General features: G+C 37.1%; 2 protein-coding genes across 2 annotated transcripts; one reads left to right on the top strand and one right to left on the bottom strand.

The window, feature by feature from the left end:
* Window positions 1-338: 338 nt before the first annotated feature.
* LOC132189744 (uncharacterized) lies at window positions 339-3,405 on the bottom strand. The gene is made up of 5 exons (XM_059604524.1): window positions 3,121-3,405; window positions 2,948-3,025; window positions 2,758-2,833; window positions 802-875; window positions 339-706 (listed from the first exon to the last, which is right to left on the bottom strand). The coding sequence occupies exons 1-5, from the start codon at window positions 3,220-3,222 to the stop codon at window positions 635-637; spliced, it is 402 nt and encodes a 133-aa protein (XP_059460507.1). The 5' UTR covers window positions 3,223-3,405; the 3' UTR covers window positions 339-634.
* Window positions 3,406-6,698: 3,293 nt separating this feature from the next.
* LOC132189640 (glucose-6-phosphate isomerase 1, chloroplastic) lies at window positions 6,699-14,876 on the top strand. Its single transcript, XM_059604390.1, has 14 exons — window positions 6,699-7,428; window positions 7,822-7,944; window positions 8,699-8,797; window positions 8,913-8,996; window positions 9,622-9,765; window positions 9,841-9,906; window positions 12,138-12,206; window positions 12,305-12,412; window positions 13,282-13,334; window positions 13,417-13,555; window positions 13,700-13,856; window positions 14,024-14,102; window positions 14,391-14,457; window positions 14,577-14,876. Exons 1-14 carry the CDS (start codon window positions 6,880-6,882, stop codon window positions 14,709-14,711), a joined length of 1,872 nt encoding a protein of 623 aa, XP_059460373.1. The 5' UTR covers window positions 6,699-6,879; the 3' UTR covers window positions 14,712-14,876.
* The last annotated feature ends 342 nt before the right edge of the window (window positions 14,877-15,218 follow it).

Here is a 15,218-nt window from a genome sequence, read left to right as displayed (position 1 = left end):
CGCGAATTTAAACCAAAATTGATAAAAAATTACTTTTTAACATGTTTTACCAAACAGACCCAATTTCAATTCTAAACAAACCCTAAGGGTGAAATACAGTCTTACGCTTGAGCAGAAGCTAACAAACGTTAAAGTAATACAATGATAATCACTTCTAGCCTTTGGCCTCCTTCATTCTACTATCAACATTGCAAATGAGTTGCAAAAGGTGATTTAGATGCAGGGAGCAGGGGAGAAGCAATATGCCAATATGGATTGATCTGTGAAACGATGAGCAGGAAGGACTGATGCCCACTATTTTTCTCCAATTGTTATTGTTGTGAAAAACACGCAAAACAAATGGAAAGAACAACTTCAAATAACATGGGCTACTTTGGTTGAACAGTAAGTTAATTATATCCAGCCTTAGATATACAATACAGGCAAGGGAGGGCATAGAAGACCTTCCACTCAGCCATTAGAGAGGGATCAACAGACCTCCAAGTAGAGGTAAAATGGACGGGTAAGATGTTACAAGATGTTGGTAAGTTTTCCATTTGTAAACGAGCATAACATAATACTAAACCCCCCAAATGGCACCATGAAAGTTTGTCCTCGATGTGCTGAAAGGTTAATCTCTGAATGTTATCTCCGCTTACCATATTGAATGCCTTATCCCAAGACCATTGCATGTCAATATAAGGCCTTTGTAACGGTTGAGATACTCCTGCAGCCAACAAATGATAAATTACAATGTGAATAAACATACATAACATAAAAAGCAAACATTTTTCAGGGCAGAGAAAGGGGAGAAACACTCACGATTATATTATAATCATAGACATACAGCATCCCTTTCTTGTCATATTCTCTCCTTTTGACAGGATCACTCAAAACTGTTCAATAGAATGAACAAACTTTGTTAGACATGAAGAATTTGTTACACGTTACTTTTTGATAACTCTTTTTTTTACCCCAAGGAGATAGAAGGGAGAAAGGGGAGATGAGAGATTCGAACTAGTGACCTTTACTTCATAAGACATTGCCTCCAGCCGATTGAGATACCTCTTAGGGTTTAAAAGATTCAGAGGAACCACATTCCCAAAAGGTGCTTCCAAGAAAACCTTTTTGATAAGTGCATTGGAAACATGGAGATACATAAAACACTCCCAGCCCAAGGACTGACTGGGCAATGCACAAAAAAGATGTGTGATATGTATTTTGCAATAAGATCAAGTTCCCCATATAGTTCTCTTGCCATTTGTTCACTCAATTTTTTTGTCCTTACCATGTCTCTCCTTCAATTCTTTTCATTTACATGTCATTTTTCACACTCTTTTAAAATAAAGGAGTTTCATTTCAAGAAGTACATGTCATTTCCAAAAGGTGCTTCCCAGAAAACTTGCACTTAACAGCCCAAGAAAACAGGCAAAACATGAAATAATAGTGCCGGCAGAGTCAGTCTGGACCCAGAGGCGGCCCGGAGACGCAACTCTCACCTAGCTCAAGTGAAACAAGCATACCTGTGTCAACACTATATTGTTTACAGAAATCAAAATCAACTACAAAATATGAAACTCTTCTTCCACAAAATCTACAACTAGGTTTTGTCAAATAAGTTCATCAACTTCAAAAGCATTATTTATCCTCAGCACACCAATCAATATCTCTAAAGCATAAAGCAGTATGGCATAACAAAGGAAATATAGACGCATGAACTTTCCTCCTAATTCATCTATCTCTGAGGACGGACAACAAGAACTGAGCAAATTCCGTACAAGCATAATGAATACCACAACCAAAAAAAGAACTCTACAAATCTTACACCCTTGCTAAGCAGTAATCACCATAGCGTCCCCAAGACACAGAAGCTTTGCAGTTTCCACCATTGTGGACATCCATGTACAAATATACCTTAAATTCAAGTATCACACCTAGAACTCAGCACCCAAAATCTGGAAAATTATTTGGTTGCTTTCTTCACAAAATGCAAGAGCCAACGCTCACCAAGTTTTGCATATAACATATGTTGTATAAGTAACTAACATATGCTGATATATTGGTCAGCCATATCATCAAACATGGTCCACTGCTTTTAAAACATGCCCTGAACAGCAATCTAACCCGCAAGAGCAAACAAACCCACACTTCCTTCACCAAAATCAAACCTTCCCTATCATCACAAATAGACTCAAGAAAAACACCAGGAACATCCCACCCCCAACCCCACAGCCCCCCAAAAATACAGATCAAGTAATCAATCCTCTGACCATCTGTAAAACCTGTAGGAGTTAGTAAAACAAGTCACTTCTGACTCGTACCAAGCAATATTTAAGATCTAGCCAGTACATATCCTTCAAATGTCCACGAGATAACACATATATTGGGATTGTATTCCCAATCAAATACCCTACCAGCACAATGAATCATGCCAAAAGTACACTATCACCCTAATTTTTCAAAACGTTATGCATTTCCTTCTTGATGGAATGTGGTGTCCATAAACCCCTTCTTCCTGAGATAAAATACACCATGAACAAAGCTAAAGAGACATATACCTAGTGTATCTCTTACTCTCTAAAAATGCAAATATTCAAAACAAAAATAAAAAAACAAAGCCTTAGAACAAAGTTTATGCCACGAATTATGCCATCACATCACACAATGCACCTCAATATACAGCAATGAACATGAGCAAATGCAGAAAACTTTATAACGTTAATATATACCCCAAAAAAAAAAAAAAAAGGCTTAAAACAGTCCAAGACGAAGACTGACCCTGATAGGCCTCGTTTATCTCTTGAAACCTCGAAGTCGCGCTGTCCTCGTCTTTTAGCTTATCCGGATGCCATTTCTGCACAAAGCAAGTTCAGGCACAAATTAAGGGATTACCTTATTACTAAAATCGCATGCGACACCAAAAAAAAAGAAGAAATTAATTATAAAAAATAATAAAGTAAATACAAACCAGCGCTAGGCGGATGTAATTGCATCGAATGGAGTCGTCTGTAGCATCATAATCCACCTCCAATATCTTATAGTAATCCTACAATAAAATAAAAATAAATTCTACGGAATTTTTTTTAAAAAAAAATAAAAATGAAACGAAAAACAAAAAAGTTTTGAGGAAGAAACATAAACCTTGGGCTTGGACAATGCGGAGAGGAAATCGAAATTGACATGGGAGTCTTGGTCGGAATGTTCGTGGTCGGTTACATTGTCGTCCCACTCGTCCCAAATCATGTTGTGTATTTCTTCGACTAGCCAGGCAGAGAGGGAAACCGTGAAAACACAGAATTGGGGAGGTTTCTGGAGGGGATAATCCTTTGAGGTGGTCGGTGGTCGGTGGTCCTACGTCTGCGTGTGTTTACAACTCCACAAAGCTCCAAACTTCTCTCTGTTTACTTTACACTGGGAAATTTCTAGATGACCAAGCGCAAGACAGAAGATTTTCGCAGCTCAAAAAATATTTATTATCCTTCTTTTTTTTTTTCTTTTTTCCATCTTCTGTTGTTTAATATATTTATTAACTTAAAAGGCTTCCATTAAATGAACAGAATCATCTCCTTCAAATGAACCAGATAATATTTAGTTAATTATAATAGAAGAGTATTTTTGTCTTTTCACTCGATAATATTTAGTTAATTATAATAGAAAAAATATAAAAATACTCATCTATTATAATTAACTAGATATTATTCGGTTCAAATAAAATTGAGAGTATCCTAATTCAAATGGGTTGTTTAGAGTATGTTTCCATTTTTTTTTTACAAGATTTATTTTCTATTATTGGTGTCCAATATTTACTCGCTCATCAAGTAAATGAAAATGTGAAATTCTAAGCATATGTGTTTTTGTTCATCACTAAGTTTAATAAAATTGTATAAAAATTTTATGTTTCTCTTTAATAATTACTTTTTTATATACACCAATTACTAAGTTGTATACTTGTATGGTGGATGTTTAATCTAAAGATCATATTAGATCTTTAGAGTGTACACAAACACACCAAGTAAAGGATAAAATGAGTGACAAAGGTATAGGTTTCTTTTGAATGCATGTGTCTTGCTTGTTATAAATCAGAAGCAATGCCTTGCAAATAATTTATATGCAACTTTGTTTTGTAAAATCAAAATGAAAGATTGAATTTTGGAATCTCACAATACATTTTCTTTTTTTCTTTTTTAGCTAAAAAAGGTTATGTGACGTGAATTATTTATTGGAGGTTGATACTCTCTAGAAACTTATGTACCGGCACATATTAGATACACAATAGCATGGTTGGAGAAAATAGCTTGTTGTGTGCATGTTGAGCCCCACGCATGCACCACCATGGTGCACTGCACCATACGGCCCATGGGGTCATGCACACTCAAAGACAGATTTAGAGGGAATCGGCATGGCCCTCATCCATCCCAAATTACAAGAAAAAAAAATTAAGACAAAAAAATAATAATTTAAGGTATTTTTTGCCAATTGATCATTCTTCAAAAAAATTTTGGCCCTGAGTTCCCGAAATTCAAAGCTGACTCGGTTCTTGTGCACACTTCCTTGTTAGGGCGTCTCACATGGTCCTGTTGTGCACCTCTGTACCAACACCACACCAAGTCGCAAAGGTAGAACAATGTGTGATTGGTCTTTGCAATATGAGGTTGTGGCCGCGTTCAAGGTGGTCACTGCATGAGTTTGGGTCGTTTGGGTGGTGGCCTTACTTGGCACCAATGCTATTATTGTGGCAGCGATTGTCATGTGTATGGGTGAAGAGGTGGCAACGGCAGACCAAGAGTCCCGGCTATTCCTTCAAAATTGCCAGCTTATTTTATTGTCAATCTCAGCCATCGAATTCCATCCAACCGTCTAAATATCACCACGTGTCCTACTCAAAATAAAATAATAAAATATTATTTATATTTTAAAAAATAAAAATAAAATAATTAAAAATTTAATTTAATAAGTCACCTCATTTTTCTCATAGAGGGTAGCCGGCCATCCCATCGCAACCTTGGGCCACCCCCAAAGACCGGTTAAGGGTATCTGGCGCCACCCCTATGGCCCCAAGGGGTTGTTAGGCCACCCGAAAAAAATTGTTTTGGGTTTGGCCTTAGGCGGTGGCCGAACCACCTCCTAGGGCCCTAGGGGTGGCCGGCGTGGCCAAAACCAAAACATTAAGGTGGTATCAGAGCTGTAATAAGATTAATATAAAGTGGAATAATATAGAATAAAGGAAATAGAGAAAGACACATAAATTGAGGTGGTTCAGCATATAGCCTACATCCACACACTAAAGCCTTATAAACTACATATTTCATTGATGTATGATTTGAGTACATAACTTTATTTATAGAGCTTTAACATAATTTCAAATACAAAAAAAACAAAAAAAAAAAAAAATCCCTTAAATTAAGAGTAATTAATAAAAAATCAAATCAACAATAATCACAAATCAAATCCACATTAATCATAAGGATTTATATCCTTACGAGTAGTGTAATGCCAAGCACATTGGATGCAAGCATGGTAGTTGTAGTAAAGTCTAAGACAATTAGGTACAACTTCATCAGTCTAAACATAGTACTCGTGGTTGCATTGATGCAAAAAGGGTTGAAGGGTGGATAGGGTTTTAGGATTAGGGTTATATTATTTTTAAAAAAATTCTCCTTTTAAGGAAATAGGTCAAATCAGTACAAAATATAATTTTGTTTTTGTGGATATTTTGCTCTCTAGTATTAATGTTGCTAATTAATCCATTAAACTAATAATTTTATTCAATATAAAACTTTTAAGATAAAAAATATTTATTTTTATGCTTTAAAGGTGTTTTGATCTATTTAACTAAAGAACAGTGCTATATTACATTTTGATCTTAAGATGCAAATGTAGCAGTCCTAACCAACCATTAATTTTTTTTTGTTGTTTTGTTTAACAATAACTGATCTAAAGGTTGGGACTGTCACATTAGCATTATGAGATAATTGCGAGATAAAAATATCGTTTATAACATTCCTCTTAACTAAAATAACCCCATCTCATTACTGAGTTGCACTCCTTAAGCTCGTCTAACTACAATGCAAGAGAAATGATACATCATACATGCACTCTTATGTTCACGCTCTCAAGTGTACAATAATTGACGCGGTAATTTTAAATGTATTATTTAGAATCTAATGGTGTTTTTCATAGGCAAATTAAGAAATACGCACTTAAAAATATGAGAAAACTTTACTTAGCCCCTAAACTTCTATTGCTATTGCAATCACCCCTTAAAAGTTAAAAAATCTCTCAATTTAATGTATTAAATTTTAAAAAGTTTGTAATATCACTAATTATGTTAGGATTTGAGGTTAAATCATACGAAAAATAGGTGAAATAACTTTTATACCCCTATAAAATTTATAAATATTTAAAAAAAAAACACAAGTATTTTGAGGATTTCAAAGCCTCTGTAAAATTAGATAAACTAAATTAAGAGTTTTTTTAAACTTTAAAAAATAATTGTAAGATGAATGAAAATTCGGATTTCTCATACCATATGTGTCTATTATTAGTTATGGAGTTTGCCCAAACTGGAAAGAAGCAGCACTTGAAAGCGAAGAAGAGGCAACGGATTACAATGAAAAAAGAAGAAGAAAACAGAGTAGGAGGATGAATATTCGAGGCAGTATTGTAAAATAGAAATCCGCGGGGGCCCATTTCCGTCAACGTGATATGAGACACCTACCAATCAATGTGTGAACCATGTCACCCTGAACCAGAAGACAAACTTAAAACCATTTCAGCACAGAGAAAATTCAGAAAAAAAAAAAAAAGAATAAATCGAACAAAGCCAGCAGGCATGGTGGAGTAATAGTAGCGATCGCAGGCATCTCAGCATCGTGGTCATCGCTCGCTCACTCTCGTCTAATGGCTTCAATCTCAGGCATTTGCTCCTCTTCCCCATCTCTCAAGCCCCGGACGCACCTCCTCAAACCCGTCAACTCGCTGCGCAGAGACTCAGTCGCATTCCCGGCTCGCTCCAGGCTCGCCGATCGGAGCCTGTGTCTCACTCCGCCTCAGTCGGTGGCTCGGGAGGTCTCTACGGAGCTGTCGAAGATCGACGACGGGGTTCTGAAGGGGACGAAGAAGGGTTTGCTGGAGAAAGACCCTCGTGAGCTGTGGAGGAGGTACGTGGACTGGCTGTACCAGCACAAGGATCTGGGGTTGTACCTGGACGTGAGCCGGGTCGGGTTCACGGATGAGTTCGTGACGGAGATGGAGCCCCGGTTCGTCGCCGCCTTCCGCGCCATGGAGGAGCTGGAGAAGGGTGCGATTGCGAACCCGGACGAGTCCCGCATGGTCGGCCACTACTGGCTCAGGAACCCCAAGCTCGCGCCCAACTCCTTCTTGAGGTTGCAGATTGAGAAGACTCTTGACTCTCTTTGCGACTTCGCAGACGACGTCGTCAGCGGTAAGGTCAGTTTGTCTTTGACTTTCCCTTCTATTGTTCTTTTCTTATTGTCAATTTTTGATGCAAGGTCGGTTTTATATGAATAGTTATTGCTAGAAACTTGATAGAGTTTTCATTGTGTTCATCATATTCTATTAATTAAAAAAAAAAAAAATGGTACAGCACTTGGTGGGTTGAGAAGGCTGAATGATATGCAGGATATGTTGAATGGAATTGGGGTCTCATTTCTATTATTTGCTCTAGGTTTAAGATATGAGATATCTATTGCATGTTTTTTAAATGCGCGCTGAACTTCTGATCTTTGGGATGGCACCTCAATATTTCTGCTTTATGGTGTCACTGGTGGTCTACTTTGGCAGCTTGCCTGATGTGCTGTTTGATTGAATTCAAAATTGCAGATCAAGCCCCCATCTTCTCCAGAAGGTCGCTTTACTCAAGTACTTTCTGTTGGGATTGGAGGTTCAGCTCTTGGACCACAGTTTGTTGCAGAGGCATTGGCACCTGATAATCCTCCTCTAAAGGTATGTGAGACCCTTGTACTTGGATCTTAAATGGTGATGATTTTGCTTCTTTAATTGCCCACATTGGAAGTATAATGTCATTAATGTGCAACTGTGATGAATTTTTACCCCCCCTGCATTGTTTGTCATCTTATATCTTCCATTATTTCATACCCCCGTGTGCAGGATATGACATATGCATGTTGAAGAAGATTTTTTGCCTGCTTTGCCTTTTCTTGATGAATCGTGCTTTCATCTCTCCTACTTTGTAACCTCCCCCGCCCCCAAAAAAAAAAAAAAAAACTCTTTCTATATTGCTTACTTTGCAGGTTGAACAGATTTTTTTAAGGAAAACTATTTGAAGTAAATGGAAGACTTCAAGAAGTTCAATAGTTGGTTGAGAAGTATTTATCATGAGTACTCATCCGGTAGATATATTACACGCCACATGAAGGAATGCCCTAATTGTCCGTTTTTGAATTATATCATATAACCTAGCTACCCATTGGCTTGTTTCTATTCCTCATGCTGAGTAAGGGCCCGTTTACAATATCTACACGCTGAAGGAATGGTGAATACTCCATTTTTCAATGTTTTAACCCAAGTATACAATGCTGGTTTTTTTTTTTAATTATTTTTATTTTTTATAAGTAATTGACCCCAAGGGGAGGGGGAAGGGGGACCTATACAATTTTGTTAAATCTAATCGATTCTATTCCATCCTTTTTTGATTCTTTTTGAATGTGCAGATGATATTTTATTGTCTTTTTGGCAGATAAGATTCATTGACAATACGGATCCAGCAGGAATTGATCATCAGATTGCACAGCTTGGCCCTGAGCTGGCATCTACACTTGTTATAGTGATTTCAAAGGTCTGCATGGAAATTATCGTTCCTTAAAATATGTCTTGCATTCTTAATTACTGCTGTTCTGGATTGTGCTGTAAGGTTTGTTGCTTATATAATGTCAAATATCTATTTTTCTTAGAGTGGAGGCACTCCTGAAACTAGAAATGGTTTATTGGAAGTACAGAAGGCTTTTCGTGAAGCTGGCCTGGAATTTGCAAAACAGGTTTTGATCTCAGGTTTTTCTTTCTGCTTTCATTAATATACCCTGCTTCATAGTACAAATCAAAATAATTTTTCAGTGATAATTCTGATATAGTGTCACAAAATAGGATATTGCAAGGCATTAGCACTAGCTAGATGTAGATTAATTTGCATGTTTGAGTGAGTGGAAATACTCTATAATTGTATCTAATTTTGGTCATTACCACGTGAACTTCTATTATTCTTCAATTTTTATCATTTGCCTTGTTTTCAACCGACCAATATGGTTATGCATGAGGAAGTTTCACCCGTTAGCTTCCAACACTAATATGGTAGATGATCAGAGGTGTAGATACCCTTGATTGTACATTGCTTATACTAGAAATCTCTAGTAAAAGCCTAGCCAAAAGTTGTTTTTTTTTAACCTTCCGTTGTTTTCAGACTTATTTAAGCTTGTGTCACTTGCAAATCTGCTGCCACAGTGCATGAACCACTTAGCAGACTTATCTATAGCAATGATTTTTACCTTTCGAGGTCTGATTGGCTCTTACTTTGATGGAGACCTGACATCTATGCCTGAAATTTTTCTCCGGCCTAATTTGACTGCAAATTTGTGATATGCTTATTTAAAAATGTATATATTTCAGGGTGTTGCCATAACGCAAGAAAATTCATTGTTAGACAAAACTGCAAGAATAGAGCGTTGGTTAGCTAGATTCCCTATGTTTGATTGGGTGGGTGGTAGGACGTCTGAAATGTCCGCTGTTGGTCTGCTTCCAGCAGCACTTCAGGTTAGTGACACTTGAGTTCAGAATTTGTTGTCATTATCCTTTTATGTTTTATGGTTATTTATATGCAATCTACAGGGAATTGACATAAGAGAAATGCTTGCTGGTGCATCATTAATGGATGAGGCGAATAGAAACACTGTGGTAAGAATTGCATTTGATCTTTCTTTTTAATCATTCTTGTGATATGATACTGCTCTTGTTTGTTTAGTTCATAGTTGGTGATGAGATTGGGCATTTCTTGATCATGGAAGTAAAGTTTTTGATTGACAAGTTGGTGCGGTTGGAATACACTGAACTAGAACATGTGAATTGTTATTCCATAAACTATTGTCAATTGAATAACTTGAACTCACGATTTCTTATAGCAGTGATTCAATCTCGAGAGGAATGTAAACTCAAATGTGAAGTGTAGGTCACTTTGATACATTTAGAAGTGGGATCTTTTATGGTCAAAATCTAGGCGTGTTGGGTGATCATATGTAGTATTAATGTATTATGGGAACACTACTCCTAAAGATGGAATTCATAATCACTTTGATTTTTTTTTTTTTGATAAATAATGATTTCATTAAAAACTACTTATCAAATATATATATATATATATATCAAAAAATTAAAAACTAAAGGACGCACCTAAGCATACAAAAAGTATACAAGAGAAACACTTGACGAGAAAATGAAAAAAGGTGAAAAAAGTATTGAAAAATAGAAATAAGAAAACAATAGGTAGCTATCCACTGAAAAGGGCATAGAAAAAGGCGGCCTTAAGCTCTGCCGCTATCCTCTCATTGTCTTCAAAGCTCCGAACATTTATTTCACTCCAAATACACCATATCAATCAGAGCTTCCATATAGCTTCACTTTGAGGGCTACCAAACTGCCCTCTCCAACAAGCAAGAAGATCACTCACACAACAAGGCATGACCCACACTAGCCCGAATAAACCAAAAATGGAGATCCATAAGCATTAGCTATCTCGCAATGGAGTAGGAGGTGGCCAACGGATTCCCCATGCAGCACCAATATACCATAATGGTATTCCGAATTCTTAAGTTTTTCAAAGTGAGGATCTCACCTAAAAGCAACTGACCAAGTGAAGAAAGCCACTCTCAAAGGGGCCTTACTCCGCCAATACACCTCCAAGGAAAGCGAGTGCTAACATTGGGGATTAAGACATTATAGAAAGTTCTTACATTAAACAACCCTCTCTTGGGGGGATTCCAACAAAGCTTGTACGCCTTCTTGTTCCAAATTTATGGCATACAATTGATCAAAAAATGACGAAAATAATTCCAACTCTCAATCATACACTGCTCTAACAAAATTAATGTTCCACTAAGCAAAGCCATTAGAGAACTAAAGATGATCTGCCACAAAAGCATCCCTAAGGTAGGCAATGCTAAACAACTCTAAAAACTCTACCTTAAAGGAGCTGTTCCCCACACCACATGTTGTGTCAAAAACTAATCATGGAGTCATCTCTCACCTCAAATCTAATATATCTAGAAAACTTCTCACAACCCTTTCTAATGAATTTCCAAAGACCCACCCCATATAACCCAATGACTCTGTTAGAGTACCACCCACCCCTTTGACTACCATATTTAACACTGACTACCATTCTCCAAAGAGCCCCCCTCTAATAAGCGTAATGCCATGGCCATTTTCCCAAAGGGCTTGATTGGTATGTGACATACCTTCATTGCAAATTTCGAACCCCCAAACCCCCTTCATTGATCAGAGAACATACTTGGATCAGTTTACTAGGTGGAATTTGACCGCTACACCCAAACCTCTCCACAAGCAACCCTAGCCAGCAAGGGAAACAAAGACATGGAGTAGGTAGGCAAATTCAACAAGGTGCTCTTGATTAAGGTAACCCTACCCCCTTTAGACAAGTACAACCGCTTACAGCCAGCCAAACAACGCTCAACCTTCTCAATAATGTCATCCAAAATAGATTTGGCTTTGAAAGAAGCACCCAAAGGAAGATAGGTACATATTAAAGGATTTATTCTTTAAGATTCACTTTCTTTGGGCTGCTGCCTCATATTGTTTTTTGAATTTTTATGCTTTTTTAGATCTCCTCTCCTCTATTTGCTGGACTTCTCTGTTGTATACTTAATGTGTACTTGGGTTGTGCCTTTGCTCTTTTTAATGAATTTGTGATTACTCATAAAAAAAAAACCTATAGGACTCAAGTAACTCTCGCCACGTTCTGCATAAGTTGAACTCATGTTTTTTCTTGAGACAAAACTGCATGTTGTGAAATGATGGCAAGATTTATTGTCAGAGTTCTATTTTCATTTGTGATATTAATCCCCCCCAACAGGAAAAATGCTAACCCCTTTGGTTTTCCTTTTTGGCTCCAGGTCCGGAATAATCCTGCAGCATTACTAGCTTTATGCTGGTATTGGGCTTCTGATGGAATAGGATCAAAGGTACTTACTACTCTAATAAGATTTACATAATGTCTGGATTGTGGAAAATTTCTGCTTCTCTTATATTGGTTTTGCTCCTATCTCTTTATTTTTCCCAGGATATGGTTGTTCTTCCTTACAAGGACAGCCTATTGTTATTTAGTCGGTATTTGCAGCAGCTGGTCATGGAATCTATTGGGAAGGAGTTTGACCTGGACGGTAATCGTGTATGTACAACAAATTTGAGTACATAACTTTTGTTTGTGTAACTTACCTTTTGAGTGGGGTAAAAGTTGAATTCTGGAAAACTAGTTCAAGTTAATTTGACATAATAGTTAGTTAGATTGAAATGGTACTGTTAGCTTCTTGGTGAGGGTTTCCATGGGTGAGTATGATTCTATCTAGAGTCTCCCTTTACTACCATCTGTCTACTCTTGTTTTTCTTGAGCCATTTAATCACTCGATCTTGTTTTTGTATGGTCTCCTGTATGGCTATCATAATTGGGTCAAGCATATTCACTCGTTTGACATTGGATCAAGCATTCAAGTTGCTAAAAGATTAATGTTGTGTTTATATATTTATTTGTTTCTTGACGTGTTACTGAATGTAAATGGGTTCAAACTCTGAACCTAAGCTTCTGTACCTGGACAATTATGATGCCTAATCGCCTAGACTAGTTGGTGTAAAAATATCTTATTTATATATGATCTTGATGTACAAGATCATATATATACAAATTAGAAGTTTTTGGAAGTACTAACTAAAAAAAAAAAAAGCATTCAGAAGTATCATAGTAGAATGCTTTAGCTTCAAATTTAATGTATTTCTGTGAGTCCTTGGTCTCTTGGCTATGTATGTCTTGTATATATCAAATCATGTGAGACTTGATGAATTGATTTCCATCAAATTTAACATGAGTTGTTGAGGGGTCCCGACATTTTTGTTGACCTAGCATAGAGGACCTCTTTACCCTAAAATATGGTCTTGCTCTGAGTCAAATACTTGGAAATACTCATCATCAAAGCTTTTTTTTTTCTTCTTGTCAAGATGTTTAAATGCTTCTGTAAATTAAATTTTGACTTTTTGATGTCACAGGTAAATCAAGGACTTACTGTCTATGGGAACAAAGGGAGCACTGATCAGCATGCGTGAGTTTTTGGTGTTGGGCTTTATATGATATATCTTGTGATGCAACTATACTTGTCCTGATGCACCTGTTGTTTTTTGTAGTTACATTCAACAACTGAGAGAAGGTGTGCACAATTTCTTTGTGACATTCATTGAGGTGCTTCGTGATAGACCCCCTGGTCATGATTGGGAGCTTGAACCAGGTGTCACATGTGGTGACTACCTCTTTGGCATGTTACAGGTTAGATTTATTACAGCAGCCAGTTATTGAACGCTTTCAGATGGCTCTGAATTGAAAGATAATATTTTGGTTTTGTTGTTTTAGCTGAAAAAGGGTTGTTACTTTTGTCTTGTAATCTGCACATACTGATTCCATTTCACACAGGGAACAAGGTCAGCTTTGTATTCTAATGACCGCGAGTCCATCACGGTCACTGTACAAGAAGTCACACCCAGAACCGTGGGTGCACTTATTGCACTTTATGAGCGAGCAGTTGGGATATATGCCGCACTTGTCAACATTAATGCTTACCATCAACCTGGTAAATATTTACTCCCTTTTGCCCATTGTAGAAACTTTTGGCCCTGAAGTGAGAATTGTTCTTTATGGACATCTGATCAAATGAATCTGACTGGTGTTCCTCTTGTTTTCTCTCTCTCTCTCTCCCTCTCCCTCTTTGTATCTTCCTGCTTTTAATTGTTAACTCAGGTGTGGAAGCTGGGAAAAAAGCCGCAGGAGAAGTATTAGCTCTTCAGAAGCGCGTTTTGGCAGTACTCAATGAGGCCAGGTACAATGTCAAATCTTTAGTAGTCTTGCCCTTTATCGTCAATCCTATTTAACCCTTTTTTTAAAAAAAAAATATTTTGATATTAATTTTGAAAAAAGTAAGGCCTACATAAAACTAGGATCTCAGCAAAATAATTAAATATTGTTAGCCTTATAGTTATGGAGCAATTGTTCTTCAAATGAGAAAGCTTGCTTGAAAACAAAAGGGTTTGGAGCAGGTAGTTTTTTATGCCAAAACGTACACGTCATTTTACATCTCCCTTGAGGTTGAATGTGTCTCTTTTTGCAGTTGTAAAGAGCCTGTAGAACCGTTGAGCCTCGATGAAGTAGCTGATCGTTGCCATGCTCCTGAAGATGTAAATGCATTACTTTCTATTTCCCCTTTTAGAGCCGTCTCTCACATACAAGTAAAGGCCTCGCTAACACCTTTTTTTTTTTATTTTAATTTTTTTGTTTGTTTGTGTATTTTTCTCAGATCGAAATGATTTACAAGATTGTCGCTCACATGGCTGCCAATGATAGAGCTCTTCTTGCTGAAGGCAGCTGTGGTTCACCGCGGAGCATCAAAGTTTTCCTTGGGGAGTGTAATGTTGATGAGTTGTTTGCTTAAGTTGGCAACAAAAGGTATTGTTGCATGTTTTTGTTGTATTCGAGTTTACACCAGAACCACAATAAATTGATTTTTGTTCCTGTCTGTTGCACTGCCACTTCATTGCAAGTGGGGATTTTTGTTTGAATAATATTCCATCCACACTCCTGTTTGTTAAACTTTCTATTTTCTTGTCTTTTGTTAACAAATAATCTGAAACACAGAAGACATTAATAAACAAGAATGTTTGTCTGGCTTCACTTCGCCTGCAAATTCAAATTCCATCATTTTTGTCGTTGCATGACCCCCTTTGGTCTCCATAAAGTTATGCCTGACAGACGGGACTGAGATTTACTCTGTAAGGGTGGATCCGAAGGACTCTGCCTTGGAGAGGTTCCCCAACATAAAAAATACAATAAAATTATGCCCGACAATGTATCAATCTTGGGACTCTTGGACACTCTAAACCATACTTTGAAACACAAAAATATTAATAAACAATCAAAACACAAAAATAGATTTCACCTT

The sequence above is a fragment of the Corylus avellana genome, chromosome ca8 (genome assembly GCF_901000735.1).
Source record: "Corylus avellana chromosome ca8, CavTom2PMs-1.0".
NCBI lineage: Eukaryota > Viridiplantae > Streptophyta > Magnoliopsida > Fagales > Betulaceae > Corylus > Corylus avellana.
Note: the sequence above shows the minus strand (reverse complement) of the source record. Positions and strands in the feature narration are given on the sequence as shown.